At 47.4% G+C, this 26,014-nt stretch overlaps 1 protein-coding gene across 1 annotated transcript; it reads right to left on the reverse strand.

The window, feature by feature from the left end:
• Positions 1 to 9: 9 nt before the first annotated feature.
• Positions 10 to 24,049, reverse strand: LOC118584846 (putative thiamine transporter SLC35F3). Its single transcript, XM_036189171.1, has 6 exons — positions 23,717 to 24,049; positions 13,597 to 13,816; positions 8,256 to 8,381; positions 6,134 to 6,326; positions 5,038 to 5,127; positions 10 to 1,757 (listed from the first exon to the last, which is right to left on the reverse strand). Exons 1-6 carry the CDS (start codon positions 23,767 to 23,769, stop codon positions 1,522 to 1,524), a joined length of 918 nt encoding a protein of 305 aa, XP_036045064.1. The 5' UTR covers positions 23,770 to 24,049; the 3' UTR covers positions 10 to 1,521.
• Between the last annotated feature and the right edge of the window lie 1,965 nt (positions 24,050 to 26,014).

Below are 26,014 nucleotides of genomic sequence, written 5' to 3' on the forward strand. Positions count from 1 at the left end.
CCACCCTCATGCTTGTGCAGTGAGTACTTTCCCACTGCACCATCTCTTCAGCCTCAGAGACCTACAGTTCCTCCGACTGTCATGCAGTCATCTGTCATCACAGCGACAGTCATCTCTCCTCACAACAGCAAGACAGGCTGACCTTCCAGGAACTGGCTGGGAGACACTGCAGGCTGCACCAGGACCCACCTTAGTGGTAGGCGACAAGGGGGCACCAACAGCATACTCAATGCTTTCTTTGTTTCAAATATTTTATTAATCTGTTTGGCCAAACAAGTAATGGAAACTGAGGATAATAATTGGCTAAAAAGTTCAGGTCATGAGTGCCCCTTTCCCCCAGGAAACAAAAGACTCCATGGTTCCAGAATGCACCATTGGGATATGACACCATTTCAAAATCAGGTTCCCATTTATGTGTAACAATGTAAACTTCAAAAATAGTAAACTCTAACCCCAGTCCCTCTATACAGATCTATCACAGATAGAAGTTTCCGGCAGACCTAGATTGTGTAAGTAAACAGCCTGGTGCTTAAGAGCTTCTTAAAAAGGTTTACAGACTCAGTAAAGAATGTTCCAGTCTTGGTCTGGAAGTGAAAGCCACCAGCAATTCCTCCCACACAGTGCACCTGCTGTGCGTGCTCCACACTGCCAACCACCTTCCAAACGCATTGGCCACCAGCTTTGCCACTTTTGTACACACATATACACATAGAGTTTGTGTTGTTTTTTTAATATTTCTACATCTAAATTATAAGACGGCGCCAGTGACATATGATGTCACCTTGCTTCACATAGGTAAGGACGGAGATGCGTAGAAGGCACTAAGTTCTCCTCATGATCTTGTGAAGATGCAAGAGGGCAGGCCAGCTAGGTCAGATTCCTGCTTTCTATCATGTGACCTGGCCCAGGCCTGTCCTCCAATTATCTTCATGTCCATTATCCTTGTCTGTGTCACCTCTCTCTTCCCTTCCCATCCACCCATCTGTCCACCCACCACCCAGCTATGCATCTGTAGGCTTATCCATCTATCCACACATCCATCCATCCATCCATCCATCCATCCATCCAGATTAACTGACAATTATCTTTTGGTTCATTGAAATTCCTTAAAATTAAGTATACAATTCTGGTATAAAACAAAATATGACCTACTATAGCTGAAAAATAATCACAGTGTACAATGTCATTTCAGTTGCTAAGAGGCAGAGCGTTTGCCCCGGTGTGTCCAGCTTGCCTGCCCTCTGAAACAATCGATGCAAGGCTCATTTTACCCCACTTTACATTCACTGAAGAAGCACTGAGAGGTTCTTTTCTCTTCCATTTTGAATTGGTACCCTTAAGTGAAAGGTCTGATGTGGAAAAGTGCAAGCAAATTGGACATGCCAATAAATACCATAGAACTTACTGCAGATTACCAAAACTGTACATGTATGTACACCTCACCCAACTGAGGTTCCTCCCTTAGGAACAGACCTCAAAAACATTACCATGGGGGCATCCCAGAGTCCTAGAGGAGTGGTCTCAGCGAGCGAAGGATGGGCGGGCTCTTCTGCTCCTGCTCTGGGGACCTGTGCCCAAGTCCCCGCTGCTCTCTGTAGTCTCTTCCTTCTTCCTCACTTTGAGGCGAGTGAGCAACTTGATTAACCAGACATCCCACTCTTCTGGTAGAAGTAGGAGGAGGAAGCCCAGGCCGATAATGATGATGGCGATGACCCGGACTCCGTTGAAGACTATTTGACTGGTATAGTGATCGACCACTGTGGGAGACAGAGTATCATTTCCTCAGCATCAGGGCTGTGGACATGGTGATACATCTGAGCATCCACTAGAGCAGGAGGTTTGAAGTCCTTTAGGACCTCAGAATCCTGCTTGGCAGGATTTTGTTAATGCATGCTGGAGTTGCCTCTAGACTATAGCGGTGAACTTAAGACCTGCCTCCTCTGAGGCCTTGGGCTCGTGTGTTACCATCTGAATCTAATCCAGCTCCTGAGTGTAAATGGTGATTTGAGTGTGAGAAACATTGAGAGTGTAAGTGGAATTAGACAAGCCAAAGTTTAATTCCAGCCAATTTGGGGTTTCAGGATGAAGAAAATATTATTTTTTTAATTCATAACTTTGGTACTTTTTCACATTTTTTGTGATGTCATACATGACATTCATTCTATAATTTAATCTCACTATATGTGCATATATGTATATGTGTTTTGATAAAAAAAAAAAACCCTGACCCTATTCTTTTAGGATACTATTTGTGAATTTCTTTAAACCTTTATTTATTTAGTTATTAATTAATTTATTTTGCATTTATGCAGATGATCATGTGAGTGCCGGTGGGGGGCAGGACACAGTGTGGTCAAAGGACAACTTTTGGGAGTCGGTTCTCTTCTTTCACCCTGCAGGTCCCAGGAGTCTAACCTAGGTCACCAGGCATAGTGACAGGTGTCTTTACCATCTCAAACCCTGCCCCTCTATTTTCATGTCTTGAAAGAGAGTCTCACGTACCCCAGGCTATCCTTGAACTCACTATGTAGCTGAGGATGACTTTGAGTTCCTCAAGCCTTCACCTCCCAAGTGATGGGCTTACAGGTGTGTGCCAGCAGACCTGGCTGTAATGAAGAATTCTTGTTATTCCTTGCCCGTTGACTACTAGGAGGCGCTAACCTCAGGTGAAGCCCTTCCTCTGAGGGCCTCCCGAAAGACCCCTGGCTTGTCCTGATGAGCAATCAGCTGACAGGATTAAATGGGAAGTAGGTGCAGATCAGTTTGTAAAAATCCTGTCACTCTCCAACAGCCCTGATGGTGTTTTGGGTGCCCAGCTATTGAAGCCCCCCCACCCTACTTCTTTCCTGTTTGGGGACACTCCTCTTCTCTCCTTGGCTAACCCAGGCTGAGCCCATTTGAAGCCTTCCTGCCTTAGAAGAGACAGTCTGACCTTAAAAAAAACAAAACAAAAAAACCAAACCACAACAAACTCCCCTCTACTTGAGGCTGCAAACACTGGAGTTCACAGCTCTTGATACTGACTAACTGGGCACCTGCCCACCCTGCCCACCCTGCCCACCCTGGTAGGGGCAGCTTTTCCTCTCAGCCTTGGTTTGGCTCTGTTAGTCTCCTAACTTCCTGCCTCCTTCTACTTCTCTCCCCTCGTTGACCCCCCAGGTTGTCTAACAGGGAGGCAGAGAAGGAATGGGAGAGTATCAATTCACCCTAAAACCAGTTCTTCCCAGAGTCATCCAGTAGACTTTCAGAAACACTTCAGTTTTTAACATTGACAAGTGTTCTGTTCATTCATCAGCTCGGGATGGTACACTCAGGGTCCTCTAAGCAGACTCCAGGGTGAGCCCTGCAGGCCAATTTCCAGAGTCCCTGCCCCCTTCCTCCTTACAGGAACTGGATTCCTGCAATTGGTACGGGATTGACTCTGTTTTGGCTGCAGGATGTGGCCAAAAGTAACTCTCAGTGTCAAACTAAAGCAGGACGTGCCTTTTATCATATCCTCATGTAATACCAATTTAAAACACAAGGGCTGTAGGGGGATGCTGTGCAGAAAGTGCCTTCCAGGAGCCCATCATATTTAGATTGCTTTTTGGCAGCTGTCCAGGAGCTCAGGTACCTTCTGCACCTTGAAGGTCTCCCTCTCCCTCTCTCCCCCCCACCACTCTGCATGTGTGTGTGTACACCCACATATGTACATATGAGTGCTGTGCTGTGCTGTGGGTGGAGATGAGGGGCCACCTCAGCTGTTGTTCCTTGGGCACCATCTACCTTTTGGACAATAAGGTCTCTCTTGCTTAGAACCCATTAAGTAGGCCAGCCTGGCTGATCCATGAGTCTAGCGATCTCCTGTCTATGCTTCCTGGGGGCTGTGATTGGAAGGGTGTGATGCCATGCTGGCCATCCCCCCACCTCTAAAGAGCTGTCTTATGGATTGTTTCCTTCATTTCTCAATAAGAAGCAAAAGGTCATACACAGCCTTCAATTGTGAGGAGACACACAGACCAAAGGGCTGAGGAATGAGGACCACAGACATCTAGGATCAGGTTAGGAGTGCTGGGCTGAACCCAGTGTTCTGAGGCACCTGAGAGTGTGGCCAAGGTGAGGCATATACAGAACTGTGGGACAGGGTGGGGGAAGGGCAGTGTCTCTGAAATCAAGAGCGGCTCCCTGGGAGGACAGTCCTCTAATGGCCTAGAATCGGGTCCAGAGGCAATTTTCCAGGGAGCCAGAGACAGAGGATTCTGGAGAGGAAATCCAAAGCTCAAACCAACAGTAGGCAGAAAGGGAGAGTAGGTGAGGGACAGGTGAAGGCAAGCTTCGGCAAGAACTGCCAACTCGTGTAAGCTACGAGGCTCCAGGGCAGGACAAACTGGGTTTCCATACCCAGACAAAGAGCTTTCACCCTCTGCCAGGAGGCAATAACACTTCTGCCTCACTGGAGTGCCAACCTGTTTCCACATGACTACCTCATGTGGCAACTTCTCCCCAACAAAGTCACTTGCAAAGTCTCAGTCATTTTCTGCTCCAGGCTTTTCTAGTTCTATTCTCCATCAGCACAGAGACAGCCTTGGAATTTCTATGCTCAACTGGACATAGAAATCTCTCTGCTAAGATGGGCCTGATGCCATATGCCTGTAATCCCAGAGGCTGAGCAGGGGAACTGCAAATCAAAGGCTGCTTCATGAGAAAGACCTATCTCAAAACAAACTGTTTAAGAAGGATTAAGGAAGCGTAGCTCAGTGGTGGGGAAGCTTGCTTAGAGGGCACAAGTGCCTTGATTCCATCCCAAGTACGCAAAGAGAAGAGCAGCAGCAGCAGCAGCAACAATTTGGATCTCCCGTGGGGAAATCCTGCAAACACAACAAGACAGCCTTGCACCAAATGCATTTTCTTTCTTTGCAGAGGTCATACATGCCTTGTGACGGCCACAGGGAGATCCGACAGGAGAGGCCATGCGAAAGTGCGCTCTCGAGTGTGTGTAAGCCAAAAGATGGTGTGTTTCTAATGAACAGAGACAGAACTCCATGAGACAATGCTTACCTGCATTCACAGGTACACTGAGGACAATTCCGAGAGACATCAGTGTGGGATACGTGACAGCGATTCCAAAATTTAATACAATATTGAATGCTGAAATAGAGAATCCCGAAGACTGGAGTTACTCATAACTGTCCTGTCCTTGACCTCTGTGCTGGCCTATTTGAATGACACTCTCCCCCCACCCCCAGTTTCTCAGGGAGACAGGAGGCAGGCATTACAAGGAATCCTGTCATTGCAGGAATTTAAGCTTTTTCTTGAAGATCCAGGATTGGGGTGAAAAGAATTCTAACAAGGCACAGAACCTGAGCTTTGGAGAGGGAAAGGGTCTGAAAAGGTGACCAAAGAGCCAACGCTAGGAGAGAGGACCAGACATTCTGGTTGGCTCTACAGGTCTTCCTTGTTGGTTCTGTTCCTGGGGTGGCTGGATGGGCATGCGTGGTGTGCTGGCTAACTTTGTCAACTTGACAGCCTATTGTCACAGAAATGGGAGTCTCAGTTGAGGATTGCCCAGATCAGATTGACCTTGTGGACCTGTCTGTGGGGAATTGACTTGATTGTTCATTGATGTAAGAGGGCCCTGTCCACTGTGGGCGGCATCAATTTTTAGGCAGATGGTCCTGGGCTACAGAAGTTACTTAAGTATAACCTTAAGTTTAAGAGCACCTGTTCCTCTCGCAGAGGACCTGGGTTTGGTTTCCAGCACCCACATTGTAGTTCACAGAATCTGTAACTTCAGTCTCAGGGGATCCAATATCTTCTTCTGATCCCCACAGACATCAAACATACACACGATGCACATACATGCAAGTAAAACTCATAAAAATAAATAAACTTATACACCCACACACATACAATAAAAAATAAATCTTTTTAAAGGCCCTATCTATTTAGGCCACCCTAAAAATTAAAAAAAAAAAAACAAAACACTTTAAATACTGTTCTTTAAAAAAAAAAATGCAAGGACTTTAAAAAAGAGTGAGAACTTGAGGACAGCAAGGGACCTTGGATTTTTGTTCCTTCCCTAACTTAAGTTTCCAAAGGGTTCTGTGTCTGTTGCTATTTGCTAGGACTTCTGCCCAGGGCGGGTGCTACTTACTCAATAAGAGGATGGAAAACCCACAGAGGTTTCCCCATGGAATGTCGTCAAAGGAGTTCCAGTACTCCACCCTGGTGAAGTAGAGGATGACGGGGATGCAGGTGATGAAGAGGACATTGAACACACCCAAGATAGACAGGAATAAGGCCGCTTCTCCGAACTTGGCGCTGCCCAGCAGCAGCTTGAACAGAACCTGCCAGAGAGAGGAGGAGGAGGTGAGGATACCTCTGGACACACCTGTGTGGAAGTAGAGCAGCACATAGTTGACAAAGCTGGGGCTGACCTCATGCTGGCCACTATAGTCCCACTGGGTTTGACCTTTCCTGCCTGTTGGTGAAGGTTGATGAAGCTTGATGGAAGGCCGCAGCCTACATGTCGTGTAACAGCAGCTCAGGCTGAATTATGTCCGGCCTCACATCGCTGATCTTCAGGAGTCATAGGTCCACAAACTGGATGGGGCTGTTATGTGTTGTGCTCACAATGTTGTGTTCCTTAGAACTGCCTGCCATGATTGCACATCCTCTCTGGAGCCTCCAAATGGAGGACATTTGTGTGTGTGTGTCTGGGGATGTGGGGACCAGAGATTGACCTCAGGTGCCTTCCTGGATTGATTCCCACCTTGTATTTTGGGTTTCTACTTGAACTCAGAGCTTGCCTATTTTGTTAGTTTAGCTAGCCAGCTTCCTTGGAGGCTCTCCCATCTCTGCCTTCCATGTGCTGAGATCAAGATGGGCTGCCATGCCCAGTTAGTATCTACAGAGCACTGGAGTTCTGAACTCTGGACCGCATCCTTGCAAGGCAAGTGCTTAACTGTGAGCAGCCCATTGAACAGCCATTGCCCAAGAGAGAAGACTTTACCTGAAAGGATGTGTCCTCTGAACCAAAGTTGAGGGACCTTGCCGGGCCCTGCTCCATCTCACCTCCCTTTGTAGACATGACATAAGCCCTAGTGAACTGCACTAGACTTTCTCTCCCTGCAATGTTCTTGTTTGCACATCATTTTTGATGTTCAAAAGGCTGAGAGAAGAGGTTCAGATGTGGCTGAATGGCCAGAGGTTCGTGTCTGTGGGCCCCACCCAGCCTGGTGCCTGGTGAACAAGGAGTCCATGAAATACGCATTGGCACGGCTGTCCCTCGTCTGTCCTAGCAGCTCCTTTGCCTGCTCTGTCCCCCACATATGTGCAGGCAGCAGGAAAAAGGGGGGTGAAGAACTCTCGCCGCCCAGTTAGTTCCTCAGGACAGGTGTTGTGGCTCAGATGTGACATGTCCCCCACAGGCTCATGTGTTTGAGCATGTGGTCTGCTGGTGGTGATGATGTTTGGGAAGGTCATGGAAGCTTCACGAGGTGGAGCCTGGCTGGAGGAAGTGATCACTGGTGTGTGTTGGGGGAGGGGGGGGTTGACACTTAATAGCCATGAAAATGCCTGCATTTTCCATCCTCCATCTGAGGAGGAGAGAGAGGACCTAGTTGAAAGGAAAGGAGAGGAGCGGGGACAGACAGGACAGGAGCTGGGGAAGCGACAGCGTGGAGATGCACAGAATTGGCGTAAGAGCGGCCCACCCTGCCATAGGGCCGTCACTTGTTGTCTCTAGACTGGCAGTTAGGAAGTCCTTTCCCACTGCTCCCAACATTGTGTCAAAACTTCTCTTTTCTTTTCTGAGGCAAGGGTCTGGTAGTGTAGCCCAGGCTCTCCATAAGCTTTTGGCAATGCTCCTGCCTCAGTGAGTGACAGCATGACAGACATTTGCCCAGGTCTTGCCAAAAGATACTTTTGTGTATTCATTTCACAAGCAGTGTTTGAACAGCTCATGGACTCATATTGGCTGGTGCCCCCGGGGGAAAAAAATCACAAGACCAAGGATTTACATGACAAAGCCATACACATAATCTAGTCTTCAGGTTCCATTAGGCACAAACACAGGGGCAGGCTCAGGGGTCCAGTATTTCTCAACTGCTTGTCTGGGCCCTGCCCTGGAGATGTCTGCCCCTTGATGCATCCTGAAAAATATCTGCTCTTCTCAGAAGCCCAGACACCATCCAGAATGTCCAAAGGGACAGGCTGTGAGCTCCAGAGCTCAGCTGCCCTGATGCCTGCTGAGAAAGTGGGGTCCTTGTGCCTACCTTGTAGAGGGCTGACATGGAGGCAGAGCCCACCACCAGGGCTATGCCGATGACGGAGTGACTGTGGAAACCATCTGCGTAGGTCATCATGACAATGCCTGCTATGGCGAGGATGGCGGCCACGATCTGCAGGGAGACAGGGAAACACTGTCAGGCCGTGGAGGGGTTGCAAGGGCGGGAGCGCTAGAATGTTCTACTCATGAACATTTCCAGGTGAAGGAAAGTGGTGTTTCATTCTAAGACTCCTGAGCAGAATGGTCAGAGGTGGCTGATGGGAGGTGCTTAAAGGATACCTATCCAAGCTTAGCCTAACCCAAATCCTGAGGCAGGTGGTACAGAGTGGTAATGTGGCTTTGTCTCAGGTTGCAGCCAGAGCTGGCCCGCCACTGAGTCTTGAAAGATTGGGGGTCCTATTCTGGAGACAGGTTGCTCCGTCATGATAAGGCCTGAGGGACAGTCCTTGGTCAGCACCTGGGAACTGCTGGCTCCCTTCCAGTCTTCTACAGGTTCCTCACAGGGCCTGGATTTGGTGTTTTCGCTTCTCAACAGGGATTGCTGCGTAGTGGGGCCTGTGGAAGTTGGTCTCCTCTGACAGCATCACTGACCAGCAAGGACTGCCGACCACATCCTGCCCAGGAGGTGTGGCCCCTCTCCCTTCTCCTTAGCTGCCTGCGTCTTCCCTGCACCTCCCCTCTAGGCTGTTCTTAGCACTTGTAGGTTGTGGGATTGAATCTCTGAGGGGACAGTACTCTGGCATCCAGAACAAGTGCACAGTCCGGGCAGAGGCAGCCACAGAGCTCCCAGAGCCCCCAGGAAACCAGGAGAGGGCAAGACCTTTCAAAACTGACCTTAGGGGCAGCATGCAACAGCTAAGCTCCAGGGGGTCCAAGCTAAGTATTTCCTGTATGCTTTCTCACTTCACCTCAAAACAGGGAGCTGGTGTCATTCACCCCCTTTATAGGCAGAAGGTCTTAGACTCAGAGGGGATAAGGAGTCTGCCTGAAGGCGCACAGCTGGAGGTAGAAAAGCCTAAAAACAGAGGCTTCTTCGAGTCTATTGGATAGCAAAGCCGGTTTAACACATTTAAATGGGCAACTATGATTCCCAGGGTGTGTGGTTATCATGATTGACAGCTTGATGGGTTTAGACTCACCATGGAAACACTGGATCTGTCTGTGAGGGAGTTTCTAGATTGGGTTAGTGAAGGTAGGATGCCCCACCCTGAATGTCAGTGGTCCCATCCCATGGGCTGGGGTCCTGGACTGAATAAAAAGGGGAAAGTGAGCTGAGCATCAGCCTTCACATCCCTGCTTCCTGACTGCAGCTGTAGTGCGCCTCTGTGCCTTCCTCACCATCTTGAACTGCAGTCTCAAGCCACGAGCCGATGTAAACCCTTCCCCGAGTTACCTTTGTTGAATATTTTGTCCCAACAACAAGAGAAGCAACTAAGACACCCAGTAAACCACTGCCAGCCATGCTCCTAGATGTAAACAGAGGCTTGCCTGGGACCCATTCAGTCTTTAGGTTAGTAAGAGGCACCGCACCGGGGCTGACTCTCCAGCTGAGCCACCTGCTTCTTCTAGTGCATGCTTTCTGTAACAGTTCCATACCGTGCTCTATGTACCTATACAAGGGACCCAGGGGAGCTGATGCCTACCAAGTATGGGGAAGCCTGGCCCTGTCTGCCCACTTGCCCTGCTGGGTTTTAGCCCCTTCGGAGCTGGCTGTTTCCCTTTTCATCTAAAATACACACACAGTTCTTACAGGAATGCTGTGTGCACCGAGAGAAACCGTTTATCGTGGAAAAGAAGCTGAGACAGCAGAAAAGCAAGCACCCCCACCTAGGAGCAAAAACAAGGCACGTGAAATGCAGAAGGGGGACAAATACTCCTGCCCCAGGGCCACAGTGCTTGGAAGCCTGTAGGTGTCAGAGGAAGAACTCACAACAGAATGACGTGGCTCAATTGTTAGAGAGCTTGTGTAGCAGGCACAAAGTCGCCAGTTCCATCCCCAGCCCTGCATAAACTGGGGGTGGTGGTGTGCACCTATAATCCCAGCACTGGGAAGTTGGAGGCAGGAGGATCAGAAGTTCAGGGTCATCTTTGGCTACCTTATGAATTTGAGGACAGCCTGCTATGTATGAAACCCTAGAGAGAGGGGAGGAGGGAGGATAGGAGGGAGGCAGGGAGGGAAGAAGAGGGAAAAGAGATAGACAGGTGATAGATAGATAGGTAGATAGATAGATAGATAGATAGATAGATAGATAGATAGATAGATGAGCCAGATTTCTGATGATTCAAAAGCGTGCATGGCTGACACATGAAGAAATAGATGGGAATGTTTTGTTTCGTTTTGTTTTGTTTTGTTTTGTTTTGTTTTTCCTGAAGACTTGCAAGGCAGATTCCAGCCTCTTCCACTGACTTCAATTTTGGTTAAAATCAACAGTGAAGAGTTTTCACCTCACCTGGGCTGTGCAGAAGAGAAAGAGCAGGTGAGAGTCCCCTGGCTCCCCTCCGCTATGAGGTCACTCAGGTAGGTGGCACCAGAGACCGACTTCCTGGGGTCCTAGCAGTGGTTATGAGGGAGATTTGTGGCTCTAACAGTGGGCTCCTGCTCTCTGGGTTCCAGCATTTCAGCAGCCCCTTTGGAACATGAGGGCCCAGCCAGTGCCAGAAGTGTGTGGGCAGGTTCCCATCTCACTTCAAGATCCTTTAGTCAGAAGGTCAGAGCCCAGGCCCTTCCCCAGCCTAGGAGTTCAAGGATTCTGGGTAAGATGTGGAAGATCCATCTGCTTTCTGTTCCATCACTAGGACAGAGGAGCTTGGTTTGTTTGTTTGTTTGTTTGAGTGTAAAAGTATTCCCAGACGTTTTATGTGCAACAGTGAACTCTCCTCAGACCCTGTCAGGTTTGTCCTGTGAACTCACAAGTTCTGGGTGTAACTTCTTAATCCAGGGCACCCAATGGTGACCTCTTCCCTGCCCACTTTAAAGACTGGGTAAGCTAAGGTTCAGACATTGGCATTCTGCTCAAAGACCCACAGCCTCATCACCTGCTCCCCGATTGAGCATTTGGCCACCACGCAAGAACCTCTGACCCAGGGCACACATGAAAAATACCTGTAAGTAGAGATGAGGACAATTTGTGTCCCACTCAAAAAGACATCTCAGCAGCACCCTGCCCTCTGACACCAGGAGTGACCAGGGTCCCAAATCGATTATAAGACACATTTCCTTATTTTTGAACTTGTCTATCTGACCTAGCACTGTGGGTGCCCTTACCCATCTTCAACAAGCTGTAACTGGGTGATTGAAGAAATTATTCTAATCACACAAGTCGTTTGCCCCCCCCCCCTCCCCATCACTGCCCCTGCACACAAGCAGGAGACTTGGTCATATCCTTTAAGCCTGTGAAGCTGACATTGTTTACTCAAACTCCAGGCTGGAAACTACATCAGCTCTTAAGTCTTTGGAAAGTCCCTAGTTGAAGTAGCTGCCTGTCCCAGGCACCTACCTGAATGCTGAGTGATTTATGCTCAGTTAGACATGACCTTGGGCCCCCCTCCAGCTGTCTATTGTTTGGTCTTACAGATTCCATAGGCTGTCTGGGCTTTGTATTGACCCTGCAGCCTGCAAAGGGAAGTTCTTCAGTGGCTGCCCACGCACTCTTAAGAGGAGATCATGGCTGCACAGTGTCTGCATGTTACAGCATTCTGTCACCCATGCTAGCCCAGTGGCTTCTCCCACAGCACCCACTGAGTCCTGAAAGCCTTCGAACTAACCTGTAGTATGCAGTGGTCAGCAGAGAGCACTTGAATCAGAGGCTGACATTACCAGACTATCCCAGGGGAAGGTGTTGGTAAGTTTCCTATCCACTGACCACGAACAAGCACAGATCTCAACCACCCTGTGTTCTATGAGTCAGGTGGGTAGTTCAAGTGTATTCACACCCACATCTCTCAACCTCAGACCATTCTGTTTTCTCTGCAGCATGTATCATTGACCTTGAAGTGTCCCTTTCCAGTAACAAATATTTGCTTGAGGCATCTGCGTCATGCCCCAAAGCTCTATGTAGTCCTTGATCTACATACAGTCTCTAGGTTCTTTGACCCCTAAACAAAGCTTGAAAAGGCATGGCCGTGGGTCAATGTCCCTAGGATAGCCAAGACTTTAGCTCTGAGTCTGTGTGAAGCACCTGCAGTCTTCCCAGAGATGTATTAGATCATTTATTTGCTGAAGGCTTTTCTGGGTGGCAGCCCGGGGCGTGAGTTTTTATTCCAAAATTAACGCAGCGCCTCAAAACAAACTCTCCCCCTGCTGTAAGCTAAAAATATGAACCAGCAGTTGACTCATGTCCTCACTGCTGTTTGTATAACTCAGGTGGGCGTAAGCCCACCCTTAAGGTGATGTCATTGTTCCCAGGACAATGAAGCAAGGACGGAAGCAGAGGACCTGGAGTCTGCCTCTTGATGGCTGCCAACATGGTTAGCTCAAGTGGGGCTACGGAGCTGAGCACTGGGTCCTGAGCATTCAGGCGGGAAGAGGAAAGGATTAGCTACAGAGTGACCAGTGTTCTGGCCTACTCTGTGGCAAGGGGGTGAACAGCAGAGGCAGCCCCTGGCCACTAGAGGGAGCAGGCAGAAAGCCACTAAGATGTCTTTGATAAATGACACCTGTTTCCTCTCCCTGGGTTAGGTTAGTCCATGTTCCCACCGGTATTTGACAGGGCACTTACTATACTGTCATGAAGTTTGGCTAGCTTTAAATTTACTACTACTCTCCTGGAAAATGCCAGGCCATACAAGTGATGTCATTGCATTTGCCCTTGATCTACAGTTTGAAGTGGAATGTGTCCCCTACCCCCAGCCCATGACCCCTTAGATTGAACTTAGCACTGATATTTCTGGCTTCATGGTCCAGGCAAGGCTCCAAACACATACCATACACGTACACCCAAGGATCCTGGGGGTTTCAGATGCATCCTAATCTGAGAGTCAGAATGATGTCAGAAGGCTCCTAGCTACAGGGCATACACATGCCATGTGCTGCCGATCAGAAGGTTGCCACGGGACAGGAAGAAAGTATTGCAAAGACATCACCACTCCCTGGCTAACTCCTCACTTGGCACAAACTTTAGGGAATACTGTGGAAATGCTCGGGGTGAAAGGTGCTTTCATGAATGCTTATCTAGCATGGTTGGCAAGCAAGAAGGTCTGCAGGTCACAACAAGAACTGAGCGTGGCTGAGAATCAGAAGGCAGTGGTCACAGCTGACAAGCAAGCCAAAGGGCGGGTTTTGGTTGGCATGACTGAGGAGGGAGGAAGACAGATAATAGAGAACTTACCCTCACTCCCATGAACCTGTCCCTGAGAACGATCCACGACAGCAAGAAAACAAAAGCTTTGTTGCAGCAGAACAGCACGGAGACATCTGTAGCGTTTATTTTCTTTATTGCGTGTAAGTACAGGTAGTTTGTGAGGGTCCAAAGAACACCGAATGGTGCTGCCTTGGTAAAGAACACTTTCAAAGTCAAGCCATTGTCTCCAAAAAACCGACAGCATTCCCTATGACAAGGAAAGAGAGAGAGAGAGAGAGAGAGAGAGAGAGGCGGCATTACACAGGGCTCATTCAGACCACGACTTGTCATGTACCCAGCTAGTAAGTAAAAGAAAATATAGGAGGTCTGGGGATGTGGTTCATTTGGGGGAGTGTTTGCCTAGCATGTGAGAAGTCCTGGGCTCCATGCCCAGCACTGTATAAAGCAGGCCTGCAGGCACCAGCATTTGGGAGGCAGAGGCAGGAGAGTCAGAAATTCAAGGTCACCCTCAACTACTCAGCGAGTTTGAAGCCAACTTGGGCTACATGAGACCTTGCCTCAAAAGACTATCGAAAACAGAAAAAGAAACCATAAAAAAGGACAGGGTCTTGTACTTATTATTTTTATTACTTACTTATGTGTATGTGTGTCTCTCTGTGTGTATCTAATTGAGTGTGCAGGTGCCTGTGGAGGCTAGAAGATGTTAGATACCCTAGAGCTGGAGTTAGAGGTGATGGTGAGCTGTTATTGGTCCAGTGACCTGATGTCACAGACCGTTTCCTTTGCTTACTTCAAGTCTGGAGTCGATGGCTTTTGGGGCAGCTATGCTGGAATTATCTGACCAGGAGACTCAAGTCCCCGCTGACTGAGGGCCTCTGTAACTTTCAAGCAGAAGAAGAAAGCCACTGCAGGGTTTGGGGGTTTGGGGGTTTGGGGGTCTGACCAGCAACTCACAGGCTGCAGGCTCAATATAGAAATGTAAACTTACTGAAACACTGGGATACTTTTTGCAGCTTGATTGTGTGGTTTTCAAGTATGAACACTGTAGATGAGAATGTCATGTCACAATGTCTAAAGGATGGAACACTGTTGTGTGGGCTAGACTATTTTTTCTTTTTCCTTTTGATGAAGAAGGTGGTGGATAAGAATGGATAGTTTGCCCTCGTGGTCAGGCAGGGATACACACTTAAAAAAAAAAAAGATTTATTTGACTATGTGTGTGTGTGTTTGCTTCTGTGTGGATTTTGTGCACATGTGTGCAGATGCCCATGGAGGCCAGAAAAGAGTGTCGGATTCCCTTAAACTGGACTTAGATGCAGCTGTAAGATGCTTTATATGGATGCTAGGAACTGAACTTTGTGTCCTTTGCAGATGCAGCCAACGCTTACGATAACTGAATCATCTCTCCAGCCTGTGTGGGCAGTTTTGGTGGCTGTGATACAAATAGTTGGAACTACCTGCAGATCTCTCTGTTTTACCCGACCACATGCAAGTTCCCATCTCCCCATTGCTAAGCCTACTCAGAACAGAAGCAGCCACACATCCAGAAGGTCGGGCTCTTATCAGATGGGACCAGACACAACACACTTCAGAAGAAAGCTTTCAGACCATTCCAGATGTTCCAAGGAAAGTTCAGTGGTATTTTGAAAGTGTTTGAGAAAAACAAAGCCTGCCCTTCACAGTCAGTGGAAGAAGCAGGGGAAGGCAGGTCTGGGGGTGGTAAGCATGGAGAGAGCCTGTGGAGAGGGGGTATCCAGTCATGGCTGTCTGGAAATGAAGATCCTGGTGAGGAGGAGGATGACTGGGTAGGTGCTGTCCCTAGAGGTCCCTGTCTAGGTTCACAGATGTGGAGTAGCTCACCTTGGCTGAGGGACAACACCTGGCCAGGAAGGCAGGCACCTAGCCTGTGACTTAGAAGTAGACTCAGGCCTTACTAATCCTTACAGAGCAGAAGAAAAGACAGCACTAGCCAAATACCAAGTACACTAGAGAGGGGAATAGTGTGCTGGGGATCACATAATATTAAAATCACACAATGAAACAAAATTAAAAACAGGAACTAAAGGGGATTTGGTAATACTTTGAATTCAATTTTGTCATTTGTTCTAATGAGCAATCTAAAACGCAGTCTGGTTTTTCTTTTTTAATGTTTGTTTGTTTGTTTTGTGCCAGCTATGAGGTACTCATGGAAGAAAGAAAACTTCTTAGAGAAGGAACCAGGCCCTGTGAGGCGGGAACGGTAGACCAGCACTTCCTGGGTGAAAGAACATGGCAGAGTTTTGCCACCTGCGCTGAGCCCAGGAGTCCTGTGTGGCATCTCAACAATGCTCCAGTGCCTAAGCTGGTCACACACTGATCGATGGTGTCACATCCGGTCTAGTGGGATGGCGGCACAGAGGCTGCTGTCTGCTGTGAGATGCTCTGACAGCATTCCAGCTTTACTTTCTATGGTGTTTTCTCAAGCCCCCATGGGTCCTGCAGGAAAGATGACAACCTTCTACATGTCTGTCATGCTGGTTATTACACAGTGCCATGCATATGCCAACAGGGCTCCGGGGTTTTCCTAATGTGAATACCAACTTCTTCTACTTCATAAGGGATCACCATGTGTTATGGTACGAATCTCAATGGTCCCCACAGGTTCACACTTTTTGTTCCTTGGACCGTGCTGATATCTGGGGAGGCTGAGGAACCTTGAAGAGGTGGGACTGGCTGGTGTGAGCAGGTCACCAGGGTGGGCCTTTGAAAGCCACAGCCAGCTCCTAGTTCTGGACTCACTTTCTACTTCCATCATCAAGATGTGAATAGCCTTAATCTCAGGTTCTGCCATGCTTGTCTCACCATGTACTGGAACCTTCTGCAACAGTGAAGTGAGCTGTTTTTATCGGATACTGTGTTCAACACAACAGGAAAGTAACTAAAGCAGGGTGCTGGCAGGACTCTCCAATCCACTGGTCTTGCTGCCATAAAGCAGGAGTCATGCTGTGGCATGGGCCATCCAAAGCCAACTGGACAGCTTCTACCCTCTCTCCAAATCTGTTTGACTTCTCCAAAGCCTGACAGCAGCTGGAAAAGTGAAGAGAGAGGGCATAGATGTGGAAGCATGGTTCAAGACTCACTTCCCAAGCTGCTGGGGAGGTAGAACTCAGTTGGTCTCTGACATGGGAAGCAGATATACAAGGGTTCTGGGTCTGTGAGTCTGGAAGATTCAACATGGACTCAGAATTCATGGCTGGGAAAGTACAGTTCAGCTCTGTAGACCTTGGTTCTAATGAGACCAAGGTGGCTGGCCCCTGCTGGGCTAGTGAGCCTCAAGCTGGTTTAAGGCCAAGGACTGAGCACTAATCCATGCCAGCCGGCTCACCTGTGTATAGCTTTGACTGCAAGGGAACTGAGGAGAGCTAGGGAGTAGGGCAGAGATCCATTTCTGTCACAGACCCCCTCTGGGTTTATATTGAGTGCTCTTGTTCACACTTTTTGTTCCTTGGACCGTGCTGATATCTGGGGAGGCTGAGGAACCTTGAAGAGGTGGGACTGGCTGGTGTGAGCAGGTCACCAGGGTGGGCCTTTGAAAGCCATAGCCAGCTCCTAGTTCTGGACTCACTTTCTACTTGGTGGCCATCCATGACTAAATGATGTTCTGGACCAGAGAAAGGCCGGGAGATGGCAGGCTGCTCTCCAGTGCACCCAAGTCCCTTCAGATCCTACTGGCCAAGTCAGAGACTGACCAAGATTGAGAAGTGTTTGTTTAGGGTCCTGGCCATGTCAGTTGTTCTGGGTATGTCAACTACTTAATTAGCTCAATATTTCATGAGCCAATGAAATATAAGCAATACAAGGAAGTGTGTGTGTGTGTGTGTTTCTATTTTTTCTGTGAAATACAAATATAGAGCTTCAAGGAAGGCATCCTAAAACATGACACTGAAATACTGATACAGAGTTATGTAAAGAATCACGGTGAGACACAGGACAGATGGTTAAACTCTTATTGGGTATTTCTGTACTGGCTACTTCAGAGGAGTCCCAGCAGGGATGTTCTGCAGTGGGAGATCGAGTTGGCCTTTTAATTCAAAGCAGCAAGTACTTGTGAAGCATTTCTTTTATGTTCAAGGCCCCTAAAGGGTAGCTTCTGAAAAGAAAACAAAATTAAATTTATGTTTGTGTGTGTGTGTGTGTGTGTGTGTGTGTGTGTGTGTGTGTGTGAAGATGCACACAGAGGTCAGAAGAGGACTTTGGATCCCCCAGAGCTGGAGTTACAGGTGGTTCTGAGTTATCTGATGTGAGCAGTGGGAACTGAACTCAGGTCCTCTGCAAGAGCAGCAAATGCTTCTAACCACTGAGCCATCTCTCCAGCCTATCCCAACCCCCCAAAGTAAACTCCTTACATTAAACAGACTTTTTGTTTTAAATTAAGAAAATTTCTTCATTTTGTTTGTAATTTTTTCTGCATATTTCCCCCTGTCTCTTTCTGGGGCTACTTTTAATTTAATATTGGGGATTCCAGTTTGGTCTTGTGGCTCTGTTTTTGCCTTTTGTCTTTTTTTCCCCTCTTGGTTTTATTTTATGGACAATTACCTTGAGTTCAAAGTCTTCTATCAAAAATTTATAATTAGTTATTTTTTATTTAATTTTCAAGAATAGTCCCAGATCCATCTTATAGTACAGTCGGGAAGACAAGCCTAAATATAATGACATATTAGATGGCACATTAGCAGACTCCAAAGATGCTGTGGAAATCCTGCCTGATATAGAGAGCTTGGCGGAATGAGAGGTATCACAAAAGACAGATTGTTAACTGAACCTTGAAGGATTCACCCAGGTGAGTGAGTAGATAAGAAAATAAATTGCATCTATGAAATGTAAACAAGTGATTGTGAAAAAGGAAGTAACCTTGGAAATAAAATATAAGATAAACAAATTCAAGAACCAATAGAGAAAATGGAATATAAATCATCTTCCATATAGTGAGAGAAAAAAATCAGATCGAAACAGGAAGCCCAGTCCTAAACCAAAAGAAGCTGCTAGAAGAAGAAACAGCAAAATGAAGTAGAGGAAATAATAGAAAGAAGTGAGTGAGAAAGCATCTAGGAATTAGAAGGGACAGAGCTTCACGACACAATGGCCCACCAGGCATTGAGCAATAACGGAGAACTACAAGACACACATTTCCGAAATAAGGAAATAAAGGTATGGTTTTCAACCTCCCAAGAGAAAGCTAGGTGGTGGGACACACCTATATGGTAGCACTTGAGGGGCAGAGACAGAGGGACCGTAAGTGTGAGGTCTGCATGGGCTACAAAGAGAACCTGTCTCAAGAAAACAAACAAATGGAATAAAATAGGTCACGGGACAGGAAGCCACAATAGGCCCTGACATCTCAACAACCCAAACAGAAGCTGGACAGTCATGGATGCCTGAAACATCAAGGGAACAGTTTTCTAGCCATTGTTATGCACCCAGCCACAGATTCAATGTGAAGACAGAATAAAGACGTTTGTCATGGCACAGTACTTGATAACTTTGTCTCTCAAGCCACCGGAGAGAATACATGGCTTCAACGGGAAGAGTAAACCAAGGAGGCAGCAGATGTGGCAGGGGCAGCAGCAGCAGGCATCAGGTAGGGACAGCAGCAGCAGGCAGGGGCAGCAGCAGGAGGCAGGGGCAGCAGCAGTCAGCAGGCAGGGGCAGCAGCAGGAGGCAGGGGCAGCAGTCAGCAGGCAGGGGCAGCAGTCAGCAGGCAGGGGCAGCAGCAGGCAGGGGCAGCAGTCAGGAGGCAGGGGCAGCAGCAGGCAGGGGCAGCAGTCAGCAGGCAGGGGCAGCAGTCAGCAGGCAGGGGCAGCAGTCAGCAGACAGGGGCAGCAGTCAGCAGGTAGGTGGGGCAGCAGCAGTCAGCAGGTAGGTGGGGCAGCAGCAGTCAGCAGGCAGGAGCAGCAGCAGCAGCAGGCAGGGGCAGCATTCAGCAGGCAGGGGCAGCAGTCAGCAGGTAGGTGGGGCAGCAGCAGTCAGCAGGTAGGTGGGGCAGCAGCAGTCAGCAGGCAGGGGCAGCAGTTAGCAGCAGGCAGGGGCAGCAGTCAGCAGGCAGGGGCAGCAGCAGCAGGCAGGGGCAGCAGCAGTCAGCAGGCAGGGGCAGCAGCAGCAGGTAGGTGGGGCAGCAGCAGCAGGCAGCAGGCAGGAGCAGCAGTAGCAGCAGCAGGCAGGGGCAACAGAGACAGAAGAGTGGCTAGCATGCGCATGTGGGAGGCTCAGCTGGGAGGGGAGTCTTCAGGGCAGTCTTGCTAATCAAGCAAGATCAGGGAAAATAATCGTAGGTTTCTGAGATGCTGTTGGAAAAATAGCAACCAGTAAATGGAAATCCAGACAAATTAGATTTTTTTTTTTTTTTAAGGCAAACATTTCTGCGGAGGAAATGAGGGGTTGTTTGTGAACGGATGTAGTCAATAGACAACCTTAGCATGCTCACGATAATGAACCCACTTTTAATCCCATTGGGTTGGGATATCATTATTTTAGAGAGGATGGAATTGAGGGAAGCAGGGCTGTGGCAGCACAGGAGCCAGCGGATTTGAGGATGGCTTCAAGAAGAACTTCATTGAGCTAATTTGACCAGTGCCAGGGAGATTATCTACAAGGCCTCAGAGGCTGGGAGGGGAGGGCTCGAAGTAGGCAGGCACAGAGCAGAAGGTGCCTTGTGCTCAGTAATCCTTCACTACTCTTTTGGTTTGCAAAATATGTACATGTGCTCACTGGAAATAGGATTAACTAAAAACATACAAGAGAGAGGTCAGGTCCTGTGGTGGAAGCTGACATGGGACATTCTGAGGCAGCTCTGAAGAGTGTGGTTGAAGTCAGGGAGTGGGGAGGGAGGGAGGGAAGGAGGGAGGGAGGGAGGGAGGGACAGCCTGATTGGATGTTGTGACCCAGAGAGACTGAGGACCTGCTCATATATAAAGGGTTATGGGTGTAGAGCCAGCCTGTGCTCCTCTTCAGTGATTTCCCATAATCCTCTCTCCTGGATCTTTGCATTCCCAGTTCAGTGTGTCTATGCCTCTCCACTCGGAGACACGCACAGAAAAGCAAGCATGCCCCTTAGCCACTCTCCTCTCTTTACTCATGCATCTGACCTCTCCTTTGTCATTCTCTGGCCACTCTGATCCAGTACATGCCCCTCTACTCACCAGGCCCTGAGAACAACCACTCCTAACCTTCATAGAGCAGATTCCAACAGGTACTGTTGGGTGCTTGTGTTACCCTTGGAGGCCTCTGACACCGTGGTCAGATACCCTCTTGGCTTCCAATTCAGCTTCCCGTGTGCTCTCTGCCCTTTGAAGACAGCGTTCCAGCCTCACAGCCTTCTACATCCCCCATCTGGAAGTATCCCTTCAGGCTCCTCTCTGGAGCATCAATTTACTCTCTGAAGAGACAGTGAACAACCTGACCTATTCTATCTGTGGGGTCAGAGCCCAGCTGGTCTCTTCAGACAGTCGGGTGTGCTTGTTTTGGACATCCCAAACACCTAAAATCCTGCTTTCTGGAGAACTCGATACCTCCAGTTGCTACCCATCTTTCCCATGGTACCATGCCTTATGTTTCTATCTAGACCAGCCACTCCGGATTCACTCTTAGCTTTTCCTTTTCTCTCCTCACATCAAATTTATCACTAAGCCCTGAAGATGACTGCTCCTAAACATTTCATCCCCATGGCCATGATCTGGGCCCATACCTCTATCTCTCTCACGTGGGCCACCGCTGGCACCTAATCTAGTCTACCCTCTGCAACCAAGTGTGCTGCAGTCCAGGAAGGCTCAATTACTTCAAAATAAACAGACCGAGTGTTCCATCACTTTCTGCAAAACTCTAGGCATCTCACCTAGAGGGACACGTTTCCCACAACATGATTCACGCAAGAGGTCTTGGCCAGTTTCCAACAGCAGCACTGGGTTTCTGTTACCACCATAAGCTAAGGGCACCACCTGGAAATCATCACTCCCAGGACCCATAAAGCAATTCTGTCTAACTTTTGAGATCCTGAAGAGTCACATCATTGAAATTTCATGCAGAAAATGAAATATGAGTCACAGTTACTAAATGTGTAGCAATATATAGCTATGGGATATCTAATTTTTCTATACAGTTCTCATAGGTAGCCAAGTTTGCATCCAAATAGACTCTCAACCTCTTTCCTCTCTTGCAATGTTTTAAAGTTTTGGTAAAATACACATAATGTGAACTCCACTCTCTTAACAATTTCACATGGGACAGTTCAATAGTGTTAACCGTGCTCATCTTGTTGTGCAATTGACTCCTAGAACATTTTGATTTGTTGAAATGAACTCTGAACTCATGAAGCAAGAATGTTCCCCTCCTTGCCTAGAAAGTCTGTGCTACACCTGCCTGAAACTGACTACTGTAGGACCTTATAGAAATGGAATGTATGTGTCTGCTTGGAATTTACTTTTATTTCACATATATATTCAAGGTTCAGCCAAGTGAACAGTGCCTGGCTGAACAGTGGTCTACTGCATTGATGTAGACTATTTTAAAGGATGGTTTTTTTTTTTTTTTTTATCACCCTTGGGCAATTAAAGCTCTTCACAGCACTCCTACTCCATCTAATGCTTCCTTATTACATTTTTGGTCTATTTATGGCATGGATTTTTATTCTACACATTCTTAAACTTGAGACATGTCATCATTGCTGTTTTAAGATACCAGTCTCCATCTATAGTTAGCCACATATTTACTCCTTCCTGAACTGTTGGCCCTCCATCTGGGCCTTTCTCACAGAAGAGTCTTTTAATAAATATCCTTCCTAGTGTGGACCAATCTTCATGAAAGCATCTTTATTTTGTCTTCTCCTACATTAAGCATTTATTTTACTGTTTTTAGTTATGTGTGTTTGTGTGTTGGTGTGTGGGTGTGTGGATGTGAGTGGGGGTGCCCATGCAGTGCAATGCCCCAAAGAGAGTATTGGATCCTCTGGAGCTGAAGGTACAGGTGGTTCTGAGCCACCAGACATGTACTGGGAACTCAACTCTGGTCCTGGAAGAACAGCAAGTGCTCTGAATCGTTGAGGCCTCTCTCCGTTCTGTCTTCTCCTCTTAAAGGCCAATATCACTGGGTTTAGAAATCCAGGATCACATACACTTTCTGCTTTTGAGTTTAACACTGCATCATCTTCTAGTCTCCAGTCTGTTGAAAAGTCTGTTACAAATCCTTGGTTTTGCTCTTTTTGATGACTATGTACCATTTTCATTTGGCTTCTCCTTAGCATTTTGTATGCTCTGGTCTATGTGCTACAACGGCCCTCAGTGTTCTTTAGCCCCACAGTGGGGAATCTACAAACCCATGGCTTGATGTCTTCCGTCAGCTTTGGGCACTTCTTGGCCAGCATAGTCTCTCCCATCTCTACTCCTGGGATTCTGGTGATATGCACATCAGTTCCCTCTGTGTATGTCTGCTTTTCTTTAACATCTCCATCTTCATCTATAGGTCAACATGAGTACTCTCTAGTGACTTACTTTCCAGTTTATGGATCCTCCTTTTTGCTGTGTCTAACTCGCTGTTAAGCCCACCTACAGACTTTAAATTTCTGTCATTGTGCTTTTCATTTCTAGCACATCCTTTGATTATTTCCCCAAAATGTCAGTTCTCTGATGAAATTCTTCATATTTGTATGTGTTCACATGACTAGATTAGTAACGGTCACTCTGCAGTCTTCATGAGACAGCATCAAAATTGAAGGCATCTCTGGTTCTACTTCTAAGTCCTATATTTTTGTTTGTTTGTTTGTTTTTCTGTTTTTCGAGACAGGGTTTCTCTGTGTAGCTTTGTGCCTTTCCTGGAACTCACTTGGTAGCCCAGGCTGGACTCAAACTCACAGAGATCTGCCTGCCTCTGCCTCCCAAGTGCTGGGAATAAAGGTGTGCGCCACCACCGCCTTTCAAGGGTTTATATATATATATATATTTATTTGATGAAAAACTATGAAAATCATATAACTGTAGAAGATGTTACTTTCTTAGAATTCAGATTGATTTATTAATTTATTTGTTTATTATTTTGGCATGAAGGTGCCACTTCTGCTAGCTCTTTCATTCTTAGCTCACAGTCCTGACACTGGGTGCTACTGAAATCAATGGTTTCTTACCAACTCCTCTCCTGCTTCATGGGTCTGAAGTCCAGTTTTGTCCCCAGGAACATGAGACTACCAAAGTAAAGACTTGGAGCCTTTCTGCTTGGTTCCTATGTCTGATCCCAGCTATCCATACCCAGGCATCAGCCACTGCCTCTGGGGTAACTTCAAGCAGAGGTTGGATTCAGGTGGGCTCTTTCCTGCTGGGATCTTTAATCGGTCTTGACCCATGGCCTTGCCAACATCAGTGAATTTCTGGGTTTGTCTTCTGGTCTCAATGCGTGTCACATGGTCTTGGCTGATGCGTTCTGTTTGGCTCAGCCGGTCCACTCTGTGAACAGGAAAACTCTGCAAGAGGAAAAAGCAGCAGCAGATGTGAGGCCCGCTAGGTGCTTCCCTCCACTCTGGGGTCTTGGTGTTCAAGTCCCGGCTGGACTTTCTCTTTGGTGCCCTCAGAAAACTTTTGTGAAAACGTTTGTTTTCCAATGCGTATAATTCTTCTCAGAAGGGGTGTTAGTTTGATTGACCTGTCCCCTCTGTTTCAGCAGCTAATATCTGGGGCTCCGAGAAGGTAGGGGCATGGTCTAGGTAGGGGATAACTGACAGGCTGATGTAGTTGTAGGAGTGTGGGCTCCTACCCATACATAATATATACATATATACATACTCACATGTAGATACACATGTAGACATACATATTCATACCTAGTGAAACACGATGTAATAGGACATACCTTCTTAACAAATGGCACTACTGACTGTATTGTGCTGTTCATTGGACTTGACTCTAGGCTTGTACCTTTTGGCTAACTTTTCTCCATCTTTCCTTACCTCTCACATCTGCCCAGCTCCTGGAAACTACCATTGTATATTCTGCATCTATGAATCTGTTTTAGTTTTTCTATGTAATTAGGACAGTGTAATATTTGTCCTTCTGTGATTAGCTTATTTCACTTAGCACAATGTCCTTCAAGGATCTGAGTTGCTTCTGTTTCTGGCCCATCAGGAAACAACGGGGTGAAGCTGTGTCTTCCACATATGGATATCAATTCCTTTGGATGTACACCCAGGAATGGAGTTGTTGGACCATATAGTGGTTTCTATTTTTAGGTTGGGGGACTCTCTTTACTGTTTCTCATAGTGGCTGTATTAGTTTATGTTCTCACCAACAGTGTGTAAAATGACACCAACATTTACTATCTTTTGCTTTCTTTCAATAGCTATTCTGATGAGTATAAAATTATAGCTTCTTGTTTTGTTTTTGGATTTTTGGTTTCTTTGTTTCCTTGCATAGCCCTGGCTGGCCTGGAACTTACTATGTAGACAAGGCTGACTCTAAACTCACAGAGATCCCCTGTGACTAAAGTGTGTGCTACGATGCTCAGCTTAAGATATTAATTTTTTTTATTTTATGTGTGTGAGTGTTTGTATGTCTGTATGTCTGTGCACCATGTGCATGCAGTGTCCTTGGAGGCCAGAAGAGGGCACTGGATCTGGAATGGAAGTTATAGGTGGTTGTGAACTGCCAAGTGGGTGCTGGGAACAGCAAGAGCAGCAGGTCCTCTTAACCTCTGAGCCACCTTGTAAACCCCCTCTTTGTGGTTTTGGCTTATAATTCCATGATGATTAGTTCTGTGGTACCCCAGTTAAGGATCTCTGGAGGAGCAGAGCTGACCGGATGAGTGTATATTGCACAGGGACTTACTAGGCTGGCTTACATGATATAGGCTAGGAGTCCAACAATGAACTGGAAGCTGCTCAGTCCACAAGGCTGGATGCCTCTGCAGTCCAAATGTGGCACTGGAGACCTCACAGGTTCTTGGAGAGCCACATCTCTGCAGTCCATGCTGGGAGTCTGAATAAACTGCTCCCACATGAGCAAAAGAGGACAGCAGCATCAGGACAGAGGGACAGATGCCCACACTATGGCAAAGGCAGGTGTGCAAGAGCAGTCCTGCTTTTCCTCACACACCTAAAGGTATTACTCATTTGGTGTGTGTGTGTGTGTGTGTGTGTGTGTGTGTGTGTGTGTGTGTTTCCTCTTTAGTTATTCCTTCCAGAACCCCAAGGATTTAGTGCAGAGGCCTGCCTCTTAGTCCATCCCAGACCTCATCAAGTTTCCAATCAAGAACAATGAGGGTTGAGGAGGTGGCTCAATGGTTAGAGCATTTACTCATGAGCATGAGGACCACAGTTGGAACCCCCAGTGCCCGTGTGAAATGTCAGGTGAACATGGTAGCCCACCTGCAGAGATGGGGGATCCCCAGCAAGACTAGTCATATAGGTGAACCCTGGGTTTGATGGGGAGACCCT

Source organism: Onychomys torridus, chromosome 5 (assembly GCF_903995425.1).
Source record: "Onychomys torridus chromosome 5, mOncTor1.1, whole genome shotgun sequence".
NCBI lineage: Eukaryota > Metazoa > Chordata > Mammalia > Rodentia > Cricetidae > Onychomys > Onychomys torridus.